The 27,670-nt window shown below is 33.5% G+C and overlaps 3 protein-coding genes across 6 annotated transcripts in view; 2 read left to right on the top strand and 1 right to left on the bottom strand.

Moving 5' to 3' along the window:
* Positions 1 to 27,670, top strand: part of LOC120766809 (dystrophin, isoforms A/C/F/G/H) — a 776,746-nt gene that overhangs the window by 523,264 nt on the left and 225,812 nt on the right. The window lies entirely within an intron of this gene.
* On the bottom strand, positions 1,042 to 8,500 carry LOC120766832. The gene is made up of 3 exons (XM_040092543.1): positions 8,256 to 8,500; positions 7,018 to 7,171; positions 1,042 to 1,732 (listed from the first exon to the last, which is right to left on the bottom strand). The coding sequence occupies exons 1-3, from the start codon at positions 8,402 to 8,404 to the stop codon at positions 1,370 to 1,372; spliced, it is 666 nt and encodes a 221-aa protein (XP_039948477.1). The 5' UTR covers positions 8,405 to 8,500; the 3' UTR covers positions 1,042 to 1,369.
* LOC120766811 lies at positions 20,871 to 24,988 on the top strand. Its single transcript, XM_040092520.1, has 4 exons — positions 20,871 to 22,246; positions 22,306 to 22,938; positions 23,003 to 24,661; positions 24,720 to 24,988. The coding sequence occupies exons 1-4, from the start codon at positions 21,136 to 21,138 to the stop codon at positions 24,887 to 24,889; spliced, it is 3,573 nt and encodes a 1,190-aa protein (XP_039948454.1). The 5' UTR covers positions 20,871 to 21,135; the 3' UTR covers positions 24,890 to 24,988.

Raw genomic sequence — 27,670 nt, 5'->3', positions numbered from 1 at the left:
ATTTTTTTATTTTTAACGCAGAATGGAGTACTACGCGATAGTACTTCAGTCACCCCGGGTATTCGCTCGGCTAGAGTTATTTTTTTAAAGCGCGGCCGAAGGCCGCCAACGCAGAAAGGAGTACTTCGCGAAAGTCTTCAGTCACATAAATTACGTATTACACATATGTATACATATGTAGAAAGTATTTTTTTTATAGTTAATATAGAAAAAAGAATCACGCGTTAAACAAACAAAGAAAAATTGTTAAAAATCCTACATATTTACTGTTTAAGATGTGGGCAAGGCTCGTTTTCCTCATAATTGTAAACAATCCAACCTTTTCAACGATGAGTGTGCTATGTGATTTTTAAATTAATAAATTTAGGTAAAATATAGCAAATTAAAAGTGAAATGTAAGCTTATTTCGAAGTTTAGAGTGTGTATTTTCAATATACAAAGTAAAAAATGTGAAAAAATTTTGTGAAACATAGAGAAATAACATGTTTTCTTAGTGCAAATTTTTGAACTTTTAATCGTGAATATTTTAAAAAATATTAGTAATTTTTACATTATTTTTGAATATTCCTCCTCTGGAGAAGCTCCCCTATCCGTACATAACCCATTTATACGGAAATTCGGTTTTTTTACCCCTCCGCCAAAGTAATCGGATCGTGCCCCCCCTCAATTAGCATAACAGTAATTCTAATGATAATAGAATAAAAATTTTAAAAATCAAGTTTTTTGCATATTATTAAATCATATGACCATTTGTAAGCAAGAAACCATTAAACACTCACACACTCTCTTATTTCGCTCGAAAATCGAATTTGTTACTGGTTGTAGTATTATTAAGTACTCAGTTTAAAGGACCAATTCAAAAAAATTTTGTTCATATACAATCCATACTTACTATTAATACTACTATGTTGATATACATACATATAGTATATGTACAATAATTATCAATAAATAAAAGATTAGAGAATTTTTCGACGTTTTTATATATTATAATCATAAATTAATACAAAAATATTATTTAACTAAATAATGAGAGTTTAAGAAAGTATCAGAAAATTCAGAAAGCGTAAAATCTTCGAAGGTATGTCCTTGTTTACATATGTATGTAGTTAATTAAGCACAAACGAATATAAGTATGGTACATAAACTTTGCTAGCTTTTGACTGCTTAAAATAAGGACATAGAACAGAGTAGGATAAACAAGAAAGAAAAAATGAAAATATGCATTGCCCTTATGAGTATCTGCGTTAAATAGATTAACATTTTATATGATAGAAAACATTTTTGGTTTCACTCTAGCAATTTCGTGTACGGTTGCACACACCATTTGCTCTACTTTCTATGCAAACATTTCAAAACAATGCCACATTTAAATGCGCAAGTTTGGGTTTGTATAGCGGACGTACTTCAGCAAGGCATCGTTTTCCTCGCACACGAATGGTTTCTTGTGATGGCAGGCAACGTCATGCCAGTTGACGCCATCATTGTAGAATTGGTTGAGCAGAGCTAAGCAGTTTTCGGGAGCACCGTTCTGTTTGTATTCACGGTTGTCGGGCTGGGGCAGACCAATACCGCCGCTTGGCGACCAATCACCCTGGGAGCGCTCGGAAGTTGGAGCTAATTTTTGCAGAGTAGCGGTCCAGAACCAGCCATTGACGTTGGTGGGCTGCAAATCGGGACGGTCACAACCCTTGAAGTCGCAGAGACGACCACTGGTCCAGATATATTTCACCTGAAATCAAAATAAAGTGGTTTTTGTATACTTTTGAAATGTTTTAAATGTAAATTATTGCTTAAATTATGTATATATTTGTATAATTTTGCAACTATAAGTTAGAAATAATTATAAGAACATTATATTTATACCCTGAACAGAAGTTTGTAATAACCTACATAGTAAGAACGTCGGATGTACAATATAATAGTCTTGTCAAACTGATCGATAAAAAACTAGTACTTTTCTTGAAACCTTTTTTTTTGACAAGAAATCTTCACGAAATTAAGCATCGATTTTTTATCGAAAATAATTTCCGAAAAACAGTTCAGATTGTTCAGAGTTATCAAGGTATGTACATATTTTTTATACCCTTTTATGTTATAAAAATGCACGTGTAAAGGGTTTTATTATTTCTTGATATTTTGTGACTTAAAAGGCGTTCACGCATGCGCGCATAAAATATATAAATAGTGCTGACACCGTTATCCATTGCATTATAAATATGCATACATGTACACACATATGTATGTATGTATGTTCCGCTTACTAATTGTTAGTCGTCAGCTACTTGCATATTGCATGGAAGACGCAAAGTAATACAAAATTTCCACGCCAATCATACAAAGAACCAAAACAATAAACCGTTAAAATGGTTTGATCGGTTTAAAATGCGCTGGTAATAAAAAGCTCAAACTAAGCTGACCAAAAACAATGTGCCACCAACTCCATTGTTGTGTGGTGGAAAGTGGCATAGCAAACGTGTTAAGTGGCTCATTACTGTCAAGTAAAATACGGTAAATAAAATAAAATACGTTAAATATCCGACACATAATTCATAAATATTTTTTGAATGCCTCTAGTAGCTTACTTGCATTTACAAATGTGACCAAACAAGTGCATGTGTGTGCTTAATGTATACTTTGGTATATATGTATGCATGCAAATACATGACTCGTTCGCATATATATGTATATGTACAAGTTGTTTGCAGTTTAATTAGTTGAGTTAATGCCTGCGCCGCCACTACCATTGACATTCGACTTTAACGGATCACACCTCAGTCATAATATAGTAAATATTTGATTTTCACTTTCTCTTACACGACATATAGTGAATAAACAACAACAACAACGGTAATAACGGTTTAAGAAACAATAAACAAATAATAACGGTGTTAAGCTGAAGGGCCAATCAGCCGTAGAGAAGCGCGGAAATGCTTGTGACAAAGGCAGTAATGGTGTGCAGTTATCATACATATGCAAGCAGTTTTGTATGTATGCGTGTGTGCGCTTGGCGGCATAAATTCATGCTTTTTAACAGCGCTTCATTTGCTTATCGGTCGCTGCAGCGTCGAACAGCAGTGGGCAAGCCCTTTTGTGGTGACACCAATTAAGAAGAAAGTGAGTGCAGATATGCAGTTTGGTTAGCATATACATACTTATGTATATACTATATACGATCTATATATTTGTATATACAGAGTGTTAATAGTTTTGAGGTGTCTGCGAAATGTTTTAAAAGGAGGTTCCTTATTGCCTCCCAAGGGACAAATACTTCTGGAATAAATGAGACACTCTGCGTTTTCCAAATAAATGTGCATTTTGAGGAAGGTGTTAAAGACACCACAAGAAATACCAGAAATATGAGATTTTTTTAACAATGCAATTAATAGCGGGTTTCTGTAACCAGTCTTTTAGTCTGTATTTGAGACATTTTGAGATAAAGTCTCAATTTGTGACTAGTTACTATTCACAAAACAGGCTCTAGCGTAAATATTGCCTCAAATTTGAGACCTGATAGTTAGCAGGTTTCAAAATTAAAAAGAATTCTTATCTAAAATGCGTATATTAATGAAGAAATACGCCATATTTTGAAATTTTTGTATAAAAAGGAAAGAATGCCAGTGTATCAGTTCGTGTAGCACAACAATGGTTAGCTCCCTTCCGTTCTGGAAATTTCGAAATTTCAATTTACACTGATGGAATAATGTCTCTAGCGGAAAAATGGCTAAAAGTGGTCGACCAAAATGATACATATTTGATTATTTATTTATCAGTATAAATATAAAAACAAAAATAAGTTGAAGTTTGATTAGAAATGCGAAAAAACTTTTTCGACTATATTTCACATAAATAGTTTTGGCCAATTTAAATAATAAATAAATAAGTACTATTTAAGGACTTAATCTCTATGACAGCTGCATTTGCATAAATGTCAACTCATGAACAGCTGATTAGCTGCTATATATGTATTATTATTTGAATTTTCTTCGTACCATTGCAAACTATTTTTAAAATTCTTCATTTTCTCAATATTTAAGTTAATATAATTTTCAAAAATTATAATGAAGCATTTGTTGTTAAACATTCATTGAGTTTGGTCGGCGAAATTCTTTGTAGCAGAAAGTATCAGCTCGGAAAATTGTCAGATGTCCAATTGTGCTCTTAATTTTCATATCCCTAAGTAGTTTGTATGGAGAATAGCATTTAAGCTAGTTGTAACGAAGCTAGTTAGCTAGTTGTAAAGTTTTTCTTAAGACTTTATGGTACCAATTTGTACACAAATTTAGGACACAGTGTCAAATTATGGCAACCATGGTATACTTTAATTACTTTTCATACTTTACTTTCAATAATTTTTACTTGCATTGCATTTTTTCTGAAAAGATAAAACTCGACCCAAGTGCTTCCATGTTAACGACTGCGAACACCAATAATACCTGATTACTTTCAATTATGCATATTAGATAATTTGCCGCATTTACTTCCTCTTCCACCAAAAGATTGCGAAAATTTGCATTAATTCCGCACTGCATCATTCGTTTGGCGAATTTTATTGCTTTAATTATATTGCAACATTTTACGTGTATCCTCAGCACTCGATTATCCATAACACTGTTTGTTTGCCACACGGTTTCGCCGAGTTTATTAACGATGTGGAAAATTAGTTTTTCCCAATCGCAGGTCGGCAGCTAAAATCATACGAGCATTTAGATATACTTATATGATTACATACAGACATATATGCATATGGGCGCATAAACCGTTATGCATACGTTTTGGACGCGGTGGCACCAGTTGGCACCGGCCAATTTCTTACACTTTGCACATTTCGTTGCCGCGCGAAAAACTAATTTTCACATTGAACTTTATGGGTTGGGAAAACTTCAATACAAAACCGTTATAGTTTTTGTGTGAAATATTTTATTCATGTGCGACCATCGCATTTTAGCGTGGCAAAATGTTGAAATCATTAGCATTTGAAAAATGGGGATACAATTTTGTATGTATGTACATATGTAAATCAGATTTTAATGAGTGCTAAAAAGTTGGCGTGTCTGCATAAAATGTGGAGATTATTACATTTTATTATTGCCATTAGCAGACCGAGTATCTGCATATAATTTATGGCAATGAACTTCATTTTATATGCAAACTATATTTTAATTGAATTTGACTAATTTTACTATATTTAAGAAATTTATGACATAACTGATGTTGGAAGCTGTATTTGTTGCCACTCTAATTTTCGTGCTGTGATTATGTTCTACGCGCTCTCAAAAATTTTAATTGATTTCCATACAAGAGAGTAGGTGAACAGCGCATTCAAGTGAGTTAACCTCAGCCTTCTTATGTTTATTTTATAACAGTTGTTTGTTATATTAGCCACTCTCCAAGGCAATAGTTTAGGGAAAAAAAACTATAAAAATGTGGAGTTCTCACTACTGCTAACTGCTTTATTGGTTTGTGGCATGCTTCTTGAAAAAATCAAGTTTGAAATATGTATACTCTGAGGCTCGTTTGTAGGCGAGGAGGTGTTAGAAAAACAGCATGCGGCAGTTTGAAACGTGAAGTGGAACTAAGAACCTGTTGTTGTTGTTATTATTATAGCGGCAGATTTTGCCGGGTTGACAGTTCTTGATCGGATAAACATCCACGTTCGTTGTCGTTTCGTAGACCCGACTGTTGTGGGAACGGTTCTTTGTAGTGATGGTTTGGAATATCATTTGTTTGGAAAAAAAACGATATTTCATGTATCATTCACAGAATATCCTATAGTTTGGAGATTATGCTAAAATGTCAACAAGAATTTAATTCAACCCATCTTTGAGAGTCGCAAACTTTCATTAATTGCATATTATAAGGTTATTACTGTCTATCAATGTGCTAAAAGTGACCTACATTTAAATAAACATAATATTTTCGAGCTAAAAAGTTTTTAAGCGAGCAAAGTGCGACTTTTTGAAGCACTTGTTTGACCCATTCATTAAACTAAGACTCTTGAATAATTAACTACTTACACATACCTTGATTAGCCGTGTGCATAAAGTGCGAACTTGTACAAAATAAACATATTTAACTAACAAAATGAGAAAAGGCTTTAATTGTGTTGATATAAAAGAAACACCAACAATTGAAGTGAAAATGAGCTGCCGAGTCATATGTGTGTTAGAAATGAATGAATGCGCGTAAGAGCAGCTAATAGCAGCTGGTGGCTATGAGCAATTATTTATGCAGTAACCAAAATTAACACTCACAGTTTTTGTAAATGACTTTGAATAATTGTATTGTCTGGTTTTTTTCGTTTTGACATTTTTCTACAAAATTTGTGTTGCGCGTTGACAACATTTTGACAGAGAAATGTATGCAAACCTTCATTGCGTTTGCGCTCAATGGTGTATTTCGACAATAAGTTTGTGTATCGGCAGCGGCATTATGTTTTATTGGTTAGGCGTGTGTTTGTTTACGGCTCCAATTGGGTTTCACTTTCCACAAAATGCTTTATTTACATACAAACTTTTACTTTTGTTAAGTGCAAAATTGGTTTGAGTTGCAAATTCAACAAAGACGAATTGGTAATACTCATTTGAGGTGAATATCATTGACAAGTTCGCTGCAAAAGTCTTTTGTGCTTAAAAACGTAAGCTTATGCGCTTCCCACTACCTAATATGTAGCGCAAATAAAAAAGTTTTTTTGGAAGGTATGTGAAGAAAATATTAATTAATTATTTAATGTTAATTAAAAATATTTTCTATAATTGTCGAATTATTGTTTTATTAGTCAAAAGGGCATATTATTTATTTATGCACATAATTCCCTTAATGTTGACGTATTTTTGTAATTTTTTTTTATTTTTATAGTGATTTAAAACCACTTTTCTTACATTTTATGAAATAAAAGAATTATGTAGGATATTGTATACATATTAATAAATATTATAGTAAATTGTATCTCTTTTTTTAGGCTGCAAATTTCATTTCTGAATATTCATAACAAGAAATTTGGAGTTAATTACTCACATTTTCGTTAACCACGCGTTGCTTAATCCATTCGTTTTCTAAGCTAGTTTCCAATGAAACCAAGTCCATGCAACGTCTGCGACAGAAGTTTCTGCCTGTCAACCAGTCTTCTTCCACACCCTTCAATTGTGGGTCGCGCCACGAGAAGAAGTAGCTGTAGAAAAACAATATTAATTATATTTATGATATATAAATTATCATAATAATAAAAAATATAATACTATTATATTTAATAAAAAATATGCTTTATAATTGTTTTATTATATTCTTAATATGGTATTTATAAAGAAGAAGTGTGTATTATCCTTTATTGTAAAAAAATCAGGTATCAATATTTGGCAGATAGCTGGTAGGCGCGCATATGTGCTTTATTTTTAATTCTCTATAAAAAAATATAATATTTTTAAGGGAAAATTGCATGCGGCTCAATAATAAAATATTGATAACAGTTATACATGATTAAATTTTAAATCAATATTTTTTTATACTGCTTATAAAGAGTGATTAGAAACATTGAACATTAACTTTAAAACTATAATGTAATATTTAATAAATTTTTGTTGTTGTTATATATTGCAATATTTTGGTATTTGTTATAAAATGTAAAAAAAATTAAATATTTGAGAAAAAATTGGCTGGATTTGAGTTCTTTTTTATGTATAAAAATAGATTTAATTTCCCAATATTTATTTGTAAACAGTAAATAGTTTTTTTAGTTAAAATGTTTTCACACGTACATATATTATTTTATTTCTTATATAAAAATTTTTTGTTAATTGACATTCAGTAGAGTGCTGATAACTACTAAACGATTTTTCCAAAAACCAAAAAAGTTTGGTTCAAAAAAAAAAAACAAGAATGAAGAACAAAGTATAACGTAAAAGATGCAGCACTTATTTGTTGAAATGTGGTCACTCAAGTGTTTTTAAATTAAAATTTTAGTTGACTGGGAAGACCGTTAATATTTTTCAAAAAAGTTTAAAAATTATTCAACTTTGTGAGTAATAATATTTTTAAGAAATATATATTTTTTATAAAATTTTTCTTTCTGAGATATTTTTCTTTTTTTTTCTATGAAATAGACTTCGTTTTGCACTTTTAAACTTATACGTTTTGAATTTCACAAATATACATAATTTGTATAGACGCTCAAATATTTTTATTTAGCAGCCAAATGCCCTTTCAGACATTCTTTAAACAATGGTTTATCACCTACATGCTGCAGTGCGGATACTCACCCTTTGCCATCGGGTGTCTTTTCGTGTATAATCCTTTGAGCGCACAATTGTGGATTGGGTGGATCCAAAACGCGTCCATTGGAGAATTGTGCAGAGCTTAAACTAACAATGCTAATCAAGCAAATACCGGCTACGACGAACGCTTTCATTTTAACACTCGTTTATTTAGACGTTCAATATATATTTGTATGTATGTTTGACACTTTCGTTTTCGTTATGGTCAAGCGCGAGCAACACCACCACAGCACAGCACAGCAGTCAACTATTTGTTATTTACGTACGGGCCGTAATTTTTGAAATGACATGAAATTTTCTATGTCACTATGCTTTATATACCGCCTACCATAGAGACTTTGTGGTGTATTCGGTGAGCAAGCATGGTGAGTGCGTTGCTCTTTTACGCTGGCCTCCAACAAATGTCTTTGCGCTCAATTTGTATTGAGTGCTTGAGATTGTTTTGACTGCTGTCGCATGCTTGCCGATATTTTTCATATTTTTGTCGCTGGCTCGCTTTCAAGCATTACGATTTAAGATTATGCGACATGTTCATAACATTGAGTCGCTTTTTGAATGGTGTTCACTGTTAATATATTGCATTAACTGCCCGGACAGACTCAAAAACTATTAATGAGTAGTCCAAAATTATTACTGAGGAAAAACCAAAAAAAAAATTTGGCTAAAACGGTTAAGTCTGTTGCAAATACGTGGTTGCTCAATAATATATGTATACGTATGTGTGCAATTTTGTCTCTTTTGTAGGAGAGTAGAATATTAATTGAAACCGACTTCCGACCTTCCGTGTCTCTCTAGAATTTTCAAAAAATAATTTTATTCAAAAGTTACGGCAGTGGCGCTCATGAAAAAGTTTAAACTCGGTTTTCCCAAAACTACTTTTTTCGAAATTTAACTCGCTTCTTCTTTAATGATTGATTTGATATTGACAGTAGCTTTTTAAAAAGATTTTCTAAAGAAAATAACAGCGCGCCATTGGAGACCAAGTGTAGCCAGGTCCTTCTTCTCTTGGTCTTTCCAACGGAGTGGAGGTCTTACTCTCTACTCAGAGCTGAAGTGTTTTCATCCATTCAGACGATATAATTTAGCCAGTGTAGCCTATGTTTCTTAATTCACTGAACTATGTCAATGCCGTCTGTCAGCACGAAAAAGAGCTATGCCGCTATATCTGAATTTGATATTCCTGCAAAACTAATACGGCTGTATAAACTGACGTTGAGCAATACCAAAAGCTCCATCAGGATCATGAAGGAACTCTCCGAGCCGTTCGATACCAAACGTGGTTTCAGACAAGGCGACTCCCTATCGTGCGAACATCCGCTCTCGCCAACCGTTGACAGTCATAACTTCGAAGTCGTAGATAATTTCGTTTATCTTGGAACCAGTATTAACACCAACAACAATGTCAGCCTCGAAATCCAACGCAGAATAACTCTGCTAACAGGTACTACTTTGGACTGAGTAGGCAATTGAGAAGTTAAGTCCTCTCTCGACGAACAAAAACCAAACTCTATAAGTCACTCATTATTCCCGTCCTACTATATGGCGCAGAGGCATGGACGGTCACAACATCTGATGAGTCGATCTTACAGGTTTTCGAGGGAAGTTGGGAGATACAGCGGCCACGCTGGCTAGGTCATGTCGTCCGTATGTGTAAATGAATAATAATGAAAAAATTTGTTCTATAAAAAAAAATTATTAAATATTAAATATCCAAACATTTGGTTTTAAATTTCATAAAAGAATCCTTTTCAGAACAATCACTAATATTTTTAAACTAAAAATTTACTTTTATGCTGATATTAAATCATATCCACACCGATCTTACTCAATTACTAAACACAAAGTTTCAAATTTGGTCTAAATTAAAAAACATAATAATTTCTTCAAAAAAAAAAAAAACGATAGCTTGCTTAAATATGTTTTTATACAACAAATACACAATTTTTTTCATTTTCAATAGATATTCAACCATAGCGCTTCATTTAGTATTCCTACAACAGTTTGTACTCGTTAAGAGTACCGGAAAAAGTGTTGTGTTTGTTGTTATGCTTTAAAGTAGGTGCCCTCTATGCGCAGATGTACATATTTTTAAACAAACTACACGCATATATACATACAGGTTTAGTACAAATTTAAGCAAAATCATTTAAGTAAATATGTATGTAAATGTATATATTCATATATGTATACATATATAAGTCCAAGTATTTGAAGTGTCATCTGAGTGTGGAATACCTAATTGATTGTGTGTCACGCTGTTACTACGAGATTTTCTCTCATACGCTTTTGCTTATTTTGCTTGTCAATATTTACAGTTAACTTGAGTTGCTTGAGCACTACATACAACTGTTATCACACGCCAGCATAAGTTACGCAACTTTTCAGATGTTTCGCACATTTTTCGAACGTTTTTGGTTAGTGCATCTGTTCGTATGCATCAAGAGTAATGTGACATAGATATGTATATATGCACTTTGTGCACGTCATATCATATTTTGGGTAATGGTATATATATGTATAAGGTAAGTGCTTAGTGTTTAGCTTTGGCTATTTGCTATTCATTAACTTCCATTAATAGCAATCTTTGCCAATTTTGCAAACATTGCAAAAAATCATTTTACTTCCAAAAGAGGTTTTAGGTGACAAGAAAAGTGTTGAAAAAAAGAAACAGTTTGTATATTTTTATACTCAAATTTATTTCAGTAATTATATAAATAAAAATGAAATGCGAAAAACAAATCTAAGTTCGGATGGCAGCAAACCGTATATACTTTCAAGCAAAATGTTTGTATATGCACTTACAAGCTTAGTTAAAGTCATATTTCATCCAAATATATTTACATATATTTTAAATATTTTTAAGTTAATAGATAATTTTTTCTTGGAACAGGAAGTGCTCAGTTTCAATATCTAACAAAAAAAGAAATATGCTTTAAGAAATTCCACTTTGTCTCTCCTCAGCACTTAAAATGGTCTAAAAAACAAACTTTTTCAGTTTCACAAGTTTTGTAAAAATTATTCCACCTTGTTAAGGAAAAAATTTGTTGCTATATTAATTTTTCTCCGTGTAAAGCGAAATGAGAAAATAAATTATGTATTTCACCTGCCATTTATTCACATGTCGATTCAATTATATGATATCATGTACATGAAACAGTTTGTCAGTCAGCGAGTTGCTGAACCGGTTGCCGGAAAAAATTAAAGGAATCTCCATTTTGGTCCTACTCTATCAAAGTGACGTAATGCCTACCGACATTTATGTACTACACACATTCCGAAATTAGTAAGTATGCACTTTTTTAAGTACAGTTGCTTGGTAGTGTCTTAAACCTTGGTGTTTATGATGAAGTTGTTTCGTAAATTATCATTTTTTAATTACTTAATACACAAAGTGTGTTTTTATAGAAACGTGGTTTTCAGGAAGACATAAAACGCATATAACTTAATGTTATCAAGAATTTAGCTTTATTATTATCAAACCCTCCATTATAATATAAAAATTATTTCAAATAGGCGACTCAAATAAATTCCCGCAAAATATTCTCTTCCTAAAACAATTACAGATAGTGTGCTCACCAAACATTTCCTTCAATAAATAGTATTTATCGTTGGCTCTATGGCATGTACCGCCAACTTGTTGGCACCAAAGTTCGCTCACATCAGCATAAAAAATCGTTAATCATGGCTCTGTAGCGTTCTCCTCTAACATTATAGTTGCGTTCGTTTTTGAAGAAATTTGAATGAAATCTGTCCGTAGAGAACACCAAACAGTGACTTTTTGAGGAAGTGACGGCGTCTCAATAATTGCTTGTGGATTATCAACAATTTCGTTTATTAATATATCCAAGTCTTTCATTATGGCTATAAAAAGATAACTCCGTAAAAGTATTTCCTCATTGAAAACTACACGTTTAGAAAACTCCCTTATATACCCCTAAAAAGAGCTGCCTAGGGTGCAACACCACATTTAATCAAGTTGTAAACATTTGAAATTTCACGGTCTTAAAAAGCGCTAAATAATATAATCGAGTATATCTGAGTGAACAAAATATTGATGTGCGAGCACAACGAATTTGTGCATTTGATAATTGCATTACAAACATGCAAAAATCCGAAAATTGAAAAGTTTAATGAATTTCAGTGATTTATTGTTGACCACAAACTTATGAAAAGTAGTAAATACCGATGAAACCGATGAATTGCTGTTGAACTCAAACAAGATAAAATCTGCATAAAAATATTTACGCACGCCCATAAACAATAGTACATACATACATTTGTAGTATTTTGTTGCGCATTGTGCGATCAAGCAACAACAATTACCCACATACATACATATATGTATATCTGAAAAAGAAATCTTAGCTTCTGCTACTTGTCTACAGTTTGTTTTTCGCGTCTTCCCGGGACCGTACCAATGTTCATTCACACTGTTTTAGCAGGTGAATTTAAAGCGCGTTGCGATGGAAGAAAAATAGCGAAATTTCACAACTGCACAAAAGACTTAAGACACGAACTTGTGTTGCAATGCAGTAAGCAAGCGAGCGCAGAATGCCTGCCGGAGTAGTGGGAATGAATTCACAGCGTTTATTATGCATTTGTTTTTCTTCTTCGCTTATTAAAGGCGCTTTTGAAGTTCACATCAATGGCATGGCATTGAACGACAGGCGGAATGATGCGGCAAATTGTGCGCTGCGTTGGTAAATAAATACTTATATACAGATATATGTACATACGTACACTGTAGGTATGGCATGTAATAAGGAAAATCGAAATTTTTGTTGATTTGTACATTTGATAAGCTTAGCTTGTAGTTGTCGATTTGATTACATGACCGAAAGATTAAAAGCATTGAAGCAGTTTTTTTTATATTTCGATTACTGTTAGTTTTGGGTGTCAGCAAACTCGCATTTTTAGCTATAATGGTTATTTTATTGATATATGTATAACATCGTAGTATAATTTTCAAGACCCCAAATAGCAAACGTCAGAATCAGCGGACCTATGACCAAGGTTCTGTACTTCTAACATTTCCAATTTATCTAATACAAATAGTGATTTTCATTATACCGGTAAGCTTACATGCTATAATGCACAGAAATTAAGTTCAAATTATCTTGGAGTTGAATGCCCAAAGTAAATAAAATCACTGCTTGAAAAACCGCAGCTCTCATACATACTTGTATGTAATACTAAAATATTTTTTCGACTTCCTTAAAGAGTACACAATTTTTGGCAGCTCTTGTTCTGAACCTTCCCCTTCATATATTAAAAAAATATGTTCATAAGCACTCCTATGCAAGGTGGTTCCCTGCAGCTTGCAAGCGCCTGCGCACTACTCAGCGATTTATACGAGAAACTTTTTCATAACTCCAGAGACAGCCAGCCAATGCTCGAAAAAACTTGTTGTAATTTTAGTTTCACAAAATTACGAACAAATATGTACATATGTACATATTTTGTCTTGCATTCATTCACACGCGTACAATGGTAAGTATGTATGTATGTACAGCAAAGTAAATTTCTTTAACGCCCATTCATGCGCAACGCCCATAGTGGCTACACATCACTGGAATTTTCTTAAGAGACTTATCGCACCTTCGCTTACTGATGAGTGGTTGTATGCGCAAATGCTGTTATGTAGTTATGTGGGTTTCGATGCTGACACAGATGAATAAGTGTGCTGTTCGGTTGATTTGTTGATTTTGTAAAATTTTTGGTGAAATTGTTTTATAATGACCGATGGCAGAGTCGCATGCTTATTGACCTTGGCGGTTACAGACATGACAAGTTTGTAAAAATCCCGTTTTTATGTAACTGTACGTTGTGGAGTCTGTGTGGAAAGTGAATCTGGATGTGTCATGAAAAAATGAAAATGTATTACATGTGCTTACTTGTGTGCATATTAACGCATGCATGCATATATACTAATGTGCGTATGTATAGTTTATGGACTGACATGTGCGTATATCAGTATGTACATAAGTACATATGTAACATTGTATGCGTTAAGCTGTGCAAATGAATGCACCTTTGAGATCGTCATATTTAATGCTGGTGACGTGAAGTCTTCGCAGTTGTTTTTGTTGTTGTTGTTGTTAGTTTTTAAATTTTTGTGCACGAACGTGCGTATATGCATGCCTGTGCAACAGAGAATAAAAACCTTTAGACTTTAGGTGAAGTGCGCATGTTTTAACATGTGTATGCATGATTACTTCGCTGAAACAGGATTACTTAGTATATTTATTTAAACTACTTGCACATTATTGTCAATGAATTTAACTGTCGTATGCCACATTTATTTTATGCACAATAAACATTTAACGTTAAAGGCTTGTAATGACATTCACAGAGAGTCCCGTTAAATATTGTACATACATACATATGTATACTTTTTTATTTTATGTTGAAATTGTACAACAGAGTCTGCGACAGCCAATCGCGAAGATCAATCGTAGGATCAAATTTAGAGTATTTTCGATATGGAAAACTATGGTGGCTTAGCGCTGATTTTATGAATGAGTTCTTCATTAGCACCATCATTTTCGAAAAAATTAAAAATATCCAAGTTAAATTATTCTTTGTAATAGTATAATTTATTTTCATATCACTTCATTCGCCTCTCCCCATGCAATGATAGCTTGACAGCGATATTTTGGAGATATTGTGGTCCTTGGAACTTTGGATAGGTATTATGAATGGTCAAACTCCTAGGCTTTTGAAGATTGTGAAATTTATTGATTTATCACGACGAACTTTGTGTGAAAATCAAGTTACAACCACGTCTATTTTCCAAGTAACTTGAATAAATTTTTAAAATGTATAGAGATGCAGATTATAATGTACTATACCGTTAAGAATGCCGTCCTGAATGAAACAGATTTGTTAACAAATTTTATTACAATTAGTCTAAACCTTTTATCAACCTTCCATAGTATGTATAAGTATTAACAGCTGACCAACATATCTAATATTTGGTTCCGTCTAAACTGTGCATTTTCTCATTGTTGTTAGTCTTCGGTTAGGTTAGGTTGGGTCGTAGGTTTGATCCACAATTTATAGATCTCAATTGGACAAATATTCGTCTTATGTGTTATCATAAATTCCTAAATAGAGGATCAACAGATTCTCATAAATCGACGAAGTGTTTTGAGCTCACCACAAGGCGGTTAATATTAATCCCAGCCTCTTAGCTCGGTTCGCCAAAGGTGTGTCTACGGAGATATTTTAGTCTCAGTCTGGCAAAAGCTGGGCAGTAGAGGAGAAAGTGACGAGATGATTCCACCTCCCCTTTCTCCATACAGCTTTGGTAAAGAGCGTTCGACATAATATTTCAGCGTACCGCGTGTAAGCCTACATATTGGATAGTGCGCAGTCTGAACAACCACAATTGCGACGAGATTGGCTACGACTTTGTTGGTCTTATTTTAGCTAAAATATTAAAGTATAAAGTTTATATTTTCGAAAAAATTTTGAAAAATTATATTAGTGAACTCGTTTTCGCCCCTACGAAGCACAATTTTACTGTAGGTTCATATGTATGTATATACATATATAGATTCGAGCGTACTTCAGACGAATTACAGTCCCTCATTTACTGCGAATATTCAAATATCTTTGTATGTAATATCCGCATTACTACATCAGTTATGTGTTCATTATCAGGCTTAAAAAATTTGGCTGGTGCTATTTGCAGTACTGTTTGTTAAGCGCTTACGAATTGCGGCAATGACAAGTTGGATTTCATTCGGAAATGCGAATATTTGCTCGCATTCGTATATGCTATGTGGCTTGTATAGGTAAATAGGTTGCATGTACTTAAAATTATTTACCTACGAGTGTGTTGTGTATATCAAGCGGGCAAATAATGCAAATATTTATTTTGGAGAAAGTGGCGAGGTGCCTATGGTTATCAAAGTGCCTTTGTTTAATTGCAAAAAAAAAATGCAAAAACGTTGTTGCTGCGGTTAAAATCGTTTAAAATATTATTTTTGTAAATTAGCTGTGCAAATTTTATAATAAAAAAAATTATAAGATATACTATATCTATATGTATATACACATATATGTATATGGTTGAGTATTTTAGCTGGAGAAATATTAATTTGTCATTTCGGTGAAACTTTTAAACAATTAAAATAAAATTTTGAAAGAGAATTATGTCACATCAGCTATTGTATAAATTGCATAACAATATATAAATAAAAGAAAGTAGCAATTATAATAATTACTTTATTTTGTTTTTTCTTCATCGCTGACATAAGCCTGGCTTACTACATCTCAAATCACTCTGCGAAATGGGTCAGCATGAAACAGAAATAAAAATAATAATAATGTTTTGTAATATTTATAGCTGTCAAAATACCAAAATTTTCAATTGCTTGTAATAAACATTACTTGACAAACCTGAAATTAAAATAAGTAAAGCTTCACACTTCAAAAAACGCGTGCAAACAAAGTTTGTTAAAGTTATGCGTTTGTTTTTTAGCGAGAGCACTACATTCTTCGATTAGCATTAACAACTTCACTCGAAACCAATTTTAACAGTTGTAAGTGGGCACTCATAATTTTTTAATAAATAAGGCCAATTGTTTATTCAAAAAGCATACGAAAAAAACTTTTGAATACAATGTACTTGAGTATAGGCATAAATAGACATGTGCAATAGGGTATGTGTTTTAACCAGAGAGTACAAAATTGATCTTAAATGAAATAAGCCTTCGTTTGGATGCTGTCGAGAGAGAAGAATCACAATTTAAACGTTAGAAGAATAAACTTAAGAACATTTTCGCTAAATATACCTGTATAAATGCTTTTTTTTGTTGATCTCGGATAGATCTTTCAATACCGCAAAATTAAATTCACAAAATATTATGCCCAGAAAAGATCCGAAAGAACTTCATGATCGAGTTTTTTCCGATATTATAAGTAAATGTCTGCCTTTTTAGAGAAATTTGAATGTTTAACTATATTAATTTTCATGTCTAAAATTATTGGATTGAAGGTAATAAGAGGATTAAATTCTCTAAAAAATTAAAAAAAAAAAATTAAATAGTGTCTTTATTAACTCTTTTACGTCCAGTCTATATAAAAGCTGTTATTCTAACAGCGCTTATTAGGGATATAAAATTTTTGTTATATTAGCTTTAAAATATTTTTTCTTTCATTTTTTATTTTATTAGTAGAAAATTTAATTATGCTTTTTCGAGACGCTGAATTGCGAAATTATGAGAAAAAATATTGAAATTATTCTTTACAGAAAGAGAATAAAATAATATTAGCATTTAAACTTACAAAAAAATTAATTTATATTTTTTATGTTAATTTGTATACATTTTTTTGGTATTTTTCCAATTATAACTGGCGCTTTTTAAATAAATACGCTTAATAAAAAAATTAACTCGAAAAACAAATCCGCAATTATAATACTTACACTACATATACATACACACATACATATACTTATACTCGTAGTATACATACATATGGAAACACGATTTTAAATACCCACACGTATTTGTTTATCGCGGGTTCAGATAAAGGTGAAGTTTAATTTGACAACCAAAAATGTTTAAATGCTCCAAACTATAAATTTTGTACGCAAAATGACGCTGATCATACGGATTTCAGAGGAAATTTGTACGAGCAAATGCTTGTTTGCATACATACAAACGCTTATGCAAACATAAGTACTGCAAATATTGCAAGCTTAGCGATTATGCACTCACTTTTATGCTTTGGGTGAGATTACCCTGGAGGTTGTTGACTGAAATCGCAGTCTGTGAAGTGGCGACCAAAGAATGACCGCTTAGTGTACGGAGCAAAATGTGTACGTATGTATGTTTAACTTTAGTTGTAGTTGAAGTTGAGTGAATAATTGTTTGAACTTTGTTTAGTTACTTGCCAGTGCAATTTAATTTGAAAAATATATCTGTATATATTTAACACAATTGCACTTAAAACTTAATTTGGCAGAAGTTCAAGTATATGTGTTTATAAAACGTATAGATAAGTCAAGCATAATATAATATATTGTTAAGGCATCAGAACAGTGCAACTATAAAATAAAATTTAAAGTGAATATTGAAGTCTAGACGTTGTATTTTATTTGAAGATGCGTTCAAGAAAATTTTAGCGAAGTTAGAGAATTTGCTTAGAAACTATAATACCACCCTTAGGTAAAACCTAAATTATTTCCCTAAACAACCTGAAACAACAGTTCGAACATACATAGAAGCACCACCTACAACCCACTGTCTTCTACATTTGCTACAAAAATTCAATGTATGACTGTATGACTGTATGTCTGTATCAATCTGAAATAAATTCCTATATGAGCTACTCATAGATTCCATATTTGCGAGGGGCTATATTTTTATATATTATTCAATAATAATTTGCCAACAAACATATTTACTCATACATATTTGAAAAAGGTACAAGAGTATACCAATGCATACGTATATGTACATATGTGTATACATCTGATTAGCATGCAACTAGCAAATCATTGGCAACATATCAGCAACTATCAACTGCCGAAATAAAGAAATAAAGTAGCTACGGGTTATATTTATATGTACATAGGTACGTGTTAATAGTCACTATAACTTTTATTGATTATAGGGGTTACGTTCACATGATATAACATGGTGACAGTCGGAAACCTTGGCCTCCAAAGCCAAAAATGTAGAAGTTGCCCCGACAGAGGCATGGATTTTTCTATATTTTTATACGTGCTTATATAATTGGGATTTGGTAAATACTAATGAGTGACGTATAGAATAAGCAACTGGTATAAATGTAATAGGTTGCTATAATTAAAAAGTTCCTTTGTACTTATGTCATTTATGTTTCGTAAACATATTTAATTACGGCTACGTTACGTAAATGAAAACCAATTTTATTATCGTTACAAGCTTAAGAGAATACTTGCGCCGATTTATATGTAAGGCTCTTGGAAAATTGGATCGAAAGCATTCGAATGATTTCGGCTTTGGTAAATAGTGCGACAGTTTGCAAAAACTTGAAGTTGACTGTGGTTTACTGTGAATTGTGTATTCTAAGTTAAAATATATTTTAGTTTTATATTTTATATTAATATTTTTTAAATAAAGTTGAGTGGACACACTACCGCTAACAATACAAACAGCGCTTTCACACTTGCGATCATGACAGATATAGCTTTTTTTATTGTTGTTGGACTCTCGGCTTTATGTACGTATTGTACCATATATATAATTATTATCTAATAAGTCCAAAATACATACATACATATAACACTGTGGTTAGAATGACATAAAGTTTCATCTACGCGAAGTGAACGTACCATTTCGTGGGCTGGTACGCACACACTTCCAAATAAAATCCATATATAAATTTTGTTTACACTATATAGGACGTTTTAGAATTCAATTAATGTTTCAATTCATGGGTATTATACGCACTGCTAAGGTGTGCATTTGTTTGAGTGTCTGCTTACCAGCTTTTGTGTGTGGCATATAATTAAGAATTCGGCGGCTTTCTCAAAAGCTCCAGAGGTTTAAATTTATGTACATATTGCAGGTAGATACATATATTCATAACACAGCAATTGAAAGTGCTTCATTTCCGGTTGATCATGAAAATGGTCGTAAAAATAAATGCGTGTTCCTTCCTTCCTTTTGCTTTGGCTTTGTGTTGGCGTCAGTGATGATGTCATAGTTTTTTTATACAAAAGTTTTAATCGAATTAATATATGAGCATATCACGGGTTTGGATTGATTATGGAAACTCTGTATGTGAAAATTTAGAGTTTTAAATTTTTTCTATCAATTTTATTTTGGGGTTATCTTGGAGTGTGGTTGTAATTATTATATATATTATTAGCATAAAAATATTTTTGCTGCGTTTTATTTTAATAAATACAATATATAACAATTGTTTTTTTTTTTAGTTCCACTGAGATTCTTTCAAATGAGTGTACATTCGACTACTTGCCAAGTGTACTTAACGTAGTAATATGAAGTTCATTGCTGAACTTGATGTCACAATTTCAATGTTATTGAGTAAAAATATTTATTCATGCATAAAATCCATAAAATTGCAACTAAATGTAGCAATTCAACTGTCATATGATTCCTCATGATTTGGATCGTCTCCAAATCACGCCTCCTTTTAATCGATTCAAACGCCAACGCGTGAATGTCAAATTGATTTATACAGAATAATAAAAAGATTAATTTTAAATAAAGTTATATTACTATACGTATACAAAGCATTTAACTGTGAACAGTAAAAATATAATTTTATTTATTTTAGCAAGACCTTACGTAGCGTAAAGATAACGTAGAAACATAGTAAAAAAACAGCTGTTTAATTACTTTTAGTTAACTATTTTTTTAATAACAGGGTTATTTATATATGTGTACGTATTAATGTAAATTGGCTATATATTTTATGCTAAAATACTGATATTGTGAAAAACTATTATTGCGTTAACAATGTATAAATATATTTAACAAGAGCTTGGCAAGCCTTGCGATTGTCATCACACAAAGCTGAACTGTTTGGCACATGTATGTCGATAAAGCAGTTCACCATTGCAATTGACTTTTAAGAGGCATTTTCACAAGTTTTACTAATTTGATTACAAACGAAACAAATAGTTTAAACAGTGAAACAGCTTATATTAACAAATTTAAGAGATATTTTTAATCGATTCAATTAGTAGGTGTTTGAAATATGATGAAATAGAGAGTAAAATAATAACAATTCTCGTGTGACGGATGTGACGACGACCTAACTGGACAAGAAATAATTTTTGATATATGTATATACTTTATATCGAAAGTGGTGCATCTTTAAAAAACAAAAGTACTGAAAAATGGGGCGTCGCTGTTGTGTAACTGGCTGCAACTCTACCTCTCGTTTACCGGAACATCATGGTGTCACTTACCACTCGTTTCCCTTGGATGCAAACATACGTGCTATTTGGCTGCGTAATACCCGGCTTAGCTCAGAACGACAAATAACCAAAAGCGTGCTTGTGTGCTCGAGACACTTTCGTCGTATCGATTTCCAACCACAACGTAGTGGAAAGTATCTACTTAAACAACGCGTATTTCCCACAGTATTTCCGTGGGGAAAAGTCGATCCAACACAAGTTGAATCTGATTTAGAAGACCTAAAAAATAATAGCATGAATACATCAAGTCTTACAAGTCAATCAACGGAGGATGCTACGAAAGCAACAGTAGAAGCCAAGGTTGCACAAATAATGGCTGAAACTGCCGAACGTAGTGCAGCAAAAGCTAATGCCAATGCCGTAAAGGATGATGTTGAAAGTGCATCGCCAGTAACTACGCCAGTTGCTGTATCGCCGGCTGCTATTAAATTTGAGCCTGTCACGTCATTCAATCCCGGTGCACGATTAGAAGCACAAGATTTTGATGGTGTATGGCATGCAGCACGTGTGGTTGAAGTTGACAATGATGACAGAGAAGTGCTAATAAAATTCGAACGTTCTGGGAAAGTAAAATCGGCAGTTGTCGGTACAGAAGAGTGGATTCCCATGAATTCAACGCGTTTGCGACAAAAAGTTTCAACAAAACCAGTACCAGTTTTTGAATTGGAAGAAAAGTGTATGGCACGTTGGTCGGGGCCAAGAAAATTCCCTGGCACAATTAAGAAAATACTCGGAAATGATATGTATGAAGTACTCTTTGATGATGGATATGTAAAAAATGTACGTGCAGTACATATTAATAAAATATTACCATTGGATCCAGAGTTACAAGCACCAATATCATCATCTCCGACTATACCAAGCACTCCACAGACACCTTCAACCAATTTGTCAGACACATCAGCACTAAAAACTCCAAATACCGAATCGCCATTACCAGTGACGTCAAGTTCAACAAGTGGAAAGAAACGAGCTTCATCTGGTTCTCGAAAAGATTGGCCTTTACTTGATCTGGCAAAATTGGATTTATGTAAGCCAAACGATATCCTTTATACACAAAAATGTACTAAATTATTGGTTTTATTTTAGCTACATTAAATTTACCGGACATTCCAAAGGATGGAGAATGGACATGTCATTGGGTAAACGATCAACCAATTGGGAAAGAAGGTTATCTTATTGTCGGTGAGCACCGAAAGCCAACAGTAATCGTTGAAGATTGGCGTCTGCCACCAGGTTGGGTGAAACATATGTATCAGCGTTCAAATGTCTTAGGCAAATGGGATGTCATATTAGTTACGCCAGGTGGAAAACGTTTCCGCTCAAAAGCTGATTTGAAAATTTTCCTTGAGGAGCAAGGTCAGGTGTACAACCCCGATATATATGATTTTAGCATTCATCGACGCCGTGCAAAGGATATAAACGCCTATGTGTATACGCCTGACTATACGCCACAGCCACCGCCAAAACCAAAAGCGCTAGAAACGACAATTGCCGCCATGGATGCAGCAAGTGTGAAAGCAGCTACAACAGCACTTGCTGTCAGTACTTCACAATATATTGAAACACCCGTGGCCTCAGCCGAACCGCCTGCAGAATTGATGACACCAACTTTGGCAAGAGACTCTCCTTTGAAAGACGTCACAATGGATATAACAGATAATGCTGACACCGTTTCGGGACGCTCAGTGGATGCTAATTTGCCAGCAGAAGATGGTTATGGTGATATAATTATTTGCCTTATTTTTTACTGCTAAATATAATATATGTTTGTATTTATTTGTAGCTTACATAGGGGGACTAAAGGTGCAAATAATCAATAACCTTTTCCGTTGTCCACAAGAGGGGTGTTTAAAGAACTTCCGCAAGGAGGATCACTTGCAAATCCATGTTAAGCACTATCATCCGGATTTGAATAAGCTTCTCGGTTCGTGTCCAAAGATGCTTGATCTGGCCGAAAAACGTACACATACCAAACCAGACCAACATGAACCTGCTCCGCGCAATCAAATTCCAAATCAGCAATTCTTTGCTAAGCTACATCAACAAGATTTACTACAAACGCGCGCACATAGACGTAGTGCTGGTGCACATGCCACAACCACTGGCGGTATTCCTCAGTCTACGGTGACTACGACAGATTTAAAATGTGAAGTCGAGAACAAGATGGAAACAGACGCTGATGCAGAGACTTCACAAATATCTGTCGGTCTCAATGACACCTTGCTTAATAGCTCGGCACAAGATAGTCATAATAGTACAGCGGTAGAGGCTGCTGTGGGCACTTCCATTGCAATGGATGATAGTTTGTCCGACATTCCAGGCATACCAACTAAACGTGCGCGCATGTCACCGAACAAGCGTACCCTGGGATCACGCAAAAGTAACCGTCAGCGCACCACTAAGCGATACTTGACAGCGGCACAAACCACAGCAGGTACATCGCTGCTACCGGTTGTCACCGGTGATAATAGTTTCGGTGTGTCCGATTTCGAGGAGACTCGCCACTCATTCAACGCCACTCCGGACGCCAAAGTTGTAGAGGTTGGCAAGAAACGCAAATCCTCTGGCGCGCCAGTCACATCAATGAGCAGCCTTGATTCACCGGTAACCGCTGACTCGGGATCGTCATCGTTTCCACCGCTATTGGCGGCTTCTAATGAAATTGATGGCATAGCTGGTGCAACCAGTGTAAATAATCCGCAGTACATAAAGGAAAACGGCGAAATAATAAAGATTGTTAGCATGCGTCAAGAGGAAATAATAAATTGTTTATGCTCATATGGCGAGGAAGACGGTTTAATGATACAGTGCGAACTATGCTTATGCTGGCAGCATGGCATATGCAATGGCATTGATAAAGAGGTGGATGTGCCTGAGAAATATGTATGCTATATTTGTCGAAATCCACAACGTGGTCGCGAATCAATGCGTTTCAAGCACGATCAGGATTGGTTATATGATGGAAAATTACCAGTGGCCAATTACCACATTGCCAATCCAAATCTGCCAAAACGTTTCGAATTCTTGAAGAAATCACATGTTCTCACTGGAAATCTGGTAGAGTTAAATCGCTTTATGCATTCGTTGCGCGTAAAAATGAACATTGTCAATAATCGTTGTCATCCGAAATTGTATTTGTGGGCTAAAAAGTGGGAGGAAGACATAGCGCAGCAAAGTATCAAATCCGATATAAAATCTGATCAAGATATTAAAATCGAGGATGCCGAAATTGGCAGTAAAGTGTTGGGTGCAAAAGTGTCGCCCATTAAGAAAATTAAATCGGAGCCCACTACACCCACACCAGCACATCCCATTCCCAATATACCACAACCGGAAGCACCTATCGATCCAGTAGAGTGTCAGCACCGATTAATGGAGCATATTAAAATACAACAGAATTTGGTATTGAAACGTTTGGACGATATTGAAAACGAAATAGATGGTTCGTATATAATATCTTGCTTCTTAATTGCTTGTGTTAACTTAAACTTTATTTACAGAACTGGAAAGTCAGGATGATTTAATCGATTTAAAAGACGCCGACTATAAGAGTACGAAGGATGTTTTGGCCACTTTCATCAAGGAGTTGGATGTCATGAAGCAACTAGCAAAACTAAATGCTTTGGAGAATACAAAACAAACAATGAAAAATGCCGTAACTGCGAAGTAACTTCGTGTTCGACAAGGCGAATTTCGTAGAATTTAATTCAATTTGCAACTGTTTAAAATTTTTGAAATTATATCGACAATATACATATATGAACTTACATATGTATTTCCTTTTCTTTGTTTAGGTTAGTTAATATTAAATGAAATAATTATAATATATTTTGATTCCATACATTTTGTTGCTTTCATGTGTTTAATATTATATATATGTACGTATAGGCACAATATAGGCATCATAATTTTGATTTACGGTATATTCGACACCGATTTGCTATTAATAAAAAAGTTTGATTAATAATTGTAAAAATTAATCCATTTCATTGCGATTTGTTTCAGCAGTTCTAAATAACATGCAATTTTAATGGATTTTATACCCAGCGTTTAACGGTTTTGCTTAAGTTAGGTATGTTTTCCATCTCACCAAGATTCTCAACTTGCCGCTGATCAATTTTAAAATGTTTGAAGTATAGAATATTTGAAAAAAGCGGGTCCAAATGGGTCAAAGCCGCCATCTGTCGTACTCTCCTGAACTATTTTATTATGCTCTTCGGATTTACGTCCTGAACCTATCTACATAAGTGTTAATTTAGTTAGCCCCGTACAGCAGGTTAATATTACGAGTGTAGTTAACAAATATACTCGTCCACTCAGAGAACTATTATAGTAGCACTTGGTCTGTCTAAACAAGAAAGTATAGAACAAGTTTCTTCTGCTTCAGCGCCGAATGCTTTACTGAGCTCTGCCTGCTGTATTAAGATAATCGCCTACCTTCCAGATTTCATACCGACATCTTTCATGCATCTAATCGCTGTTACCACACTCTCGTAGTTTTAGAATAGCATGGAAAACCACATTGATTAGATCTTTAGTAAAATTACTTTAATGCCGACTTGTGTTTATTTACTCCCAAACAAGGTTTATGTAGCCAGTATCACCTACAATTTCCATACTCTTGATTAGTTTAAGCACATAGTAGTATAAGTATATCTTCCGCCAGTGATATATACCGAATAGATTGATTTTGATCTGTCCGCTTGATTTTAAAGAACATATACCAAAAGCAGATACTGATTTCCGATCGAGTTTGTGAGAGTATCTATTGTTCGGTTTCGCCCAAACGTTGCCGTTCCTTAATTGTTCCTTCAGAATATATAATTAGTAGAATAAGTAACACTAGCAATAGTGAAGCCAGTAACATTTTACATCTCACCAATAAAATGTGGTATTTTAGTAAATCATTTTGGTATTTTGTGCTAGGACTTTTATTAATTCACCAAATGCAGGTACGATCTTTTGAGTCAAAATGTGAATTGTTTGAAAAGCTTACTAATATGGTACGCATTCGATGAAAACTACTTTGTATAAGAATTAAATTTTTTAAAATCTATATTTTTAAAGCCAAAAATAAAAATCAAACAGAAAATACTTACATTCTGGACAAAATTCAACTGGAAGAAATATTCGTAGCTCAATGAAATATTCGATAGGAATATTTGTCTCGTATCATAATATAAATTCGGCATACGACTAAAAGCCGAAGATAAGCGCGGATCGATTGCACGTCATATTTAGAATTTAATTTTCGAAACAAACCCATCTATTTGACTTTTTATAATTTTGAACATTTCTACATTCTATAAATCTTAGGTGTCGGCAGAGGAATGCGATCCTTGGACAAGACCCGTGCCGTCCGAATGCGCATCTGTAGTTATCAGATAGATGTTTGTTCGTAATTGGCGGTCTCCATTGTATAGCGCTAGTGGTTGCATCTGAAAGTGATTCCAGTTTGCAATCAACTCTAAAAATTTCACCAAAATTGCGTCACTAATTCGCATACGGAGGCGACTACAGCTACACTTTGTGGCTTAGGGTACTTATGTATATGTATTCGCCAATTATACTAAATATCTTGTAATTTATGCACATTTCATTAAACAATAAAGTTCATAAAGCTTCTTTGTTTGGTTTTCCATGGACATATTCTTCCGTATCTATGAAAATTGAATGCTCCTAGAAATTGATTACGGATATCGTTTTGAAGTAATTTTACAACTATTTGTATAAGAGGTTTCTCTTACTTTATGTTACGGGGTCCTATCCACTTGTGAGAGTATTCTTCGAAAATTCATTTGTCATTCGTCATATATTTTTGGAGATATTATGGAATTTCTAAAGATGCCTCCGAGCGTAAGATCGAAATAAAAATTTTTTATTTTACTAGAAACGTTGTTTTTATGGTCTGTGAGGAAACTTTCTACGAAACGATTGGACTGATCGGCTCGAAATATTCACTATACTAATTATCAAAGTAATACGAGTTCAGACAATAATTTTTATGCCACTCAAAAATCGATTTTTTTCGGAAGCTGTCATTTTGTTAAAAATCCAAATTAGTACTAATTCTTAGATACTTATTTTTATTTTTTTTTTATTCTGGATTACTGATAATTTGAAGCAGAAAAATTAATTATTTGTGTAAAAAAATTATAGAAGCCATAACAGAATTTCGGGATCTTAATTCCCAAAACATCAAAAGATCCCATCCCTTATAAAAAATTCAAAGATGTAAATATCTATAAAATATACCACACATAACCTCATCTAATCTTACAAGGGTGCAACAACTTTCCGCCAATCAAATATCTATCATTCTGCATTGACCAGTAAGTTGAGCTATAAATGGTCTTCATTAACCGCACCGCTGACTGAAAAGCTACCTAAAACTTTAATTACCACCTTTACAATTCTATCTTTCCGAAAAAATAGCGCTGGGAGGCTAATC

The sequence above is a fragment of the Bactrocera tryoni genome, chromosome 1, assembly GCF_016617805.1.
Source record: "Bactrocera tryoni isolate S06 chromosome 1, CSIRO_BtryS06_freeze2, whole genome shotgun sequence".
NCBI lineage: Eukaryota > Metazoa > Arthropoda > Insecta > Diptera > Tephritidae > Bactrocera > Bactrocera tryoni.
Note: the sequence above shows the minus strand (reverse complement) of the source record. Positions and strands in the feature narration are given on the sequence as shown.

Bases quoted from the DNA above. Each gene is read 5' to 3' on its own strand.
- LOC120766811 (XM_040092520.1), top strand. From the start codon at position 21,136: ATGGGGCGTCGCTGTTGTGTAACTGGCTGCAACTCTACCTCTCGTTTA. The intron at 22,247-22,305 runs GTAAGCCAAACG...GTTTTATTTTAG, and splicing joins TCTGGCAAAATTGGATTTAT to CTACATTAAATTTACCGGAC. The intron at 22,939-23,002 runs GTGATATAATTA...ATTTATTTGTAG, and splicing joins GCCAGCAGAAGATGGTTATG to CTTACATAGGGGGACTAAAG.
- LOC120766832 (XM_040092543.1), bottom strand. From the start codon at position 8,404: ATGAAAGCGTTCGTCGTAGCCGGTATTTGCTTGATTAGCATTGTTAGT. The intron at 7,172-8,255 runs GTGAGTATCCGC...GTTTTTCTACAG, and splicing joins AAGACACCCGATGGCAAAGG to CTACTTCTTCTCGTGGCGCG. The intron at 1,733-7,017 runs GTGAGTAATTAA...TTTTGATTTCAG, and splicing joins AACGCGTGGTTAACGAAAAT to GTGAAATATATCTGGACCAG.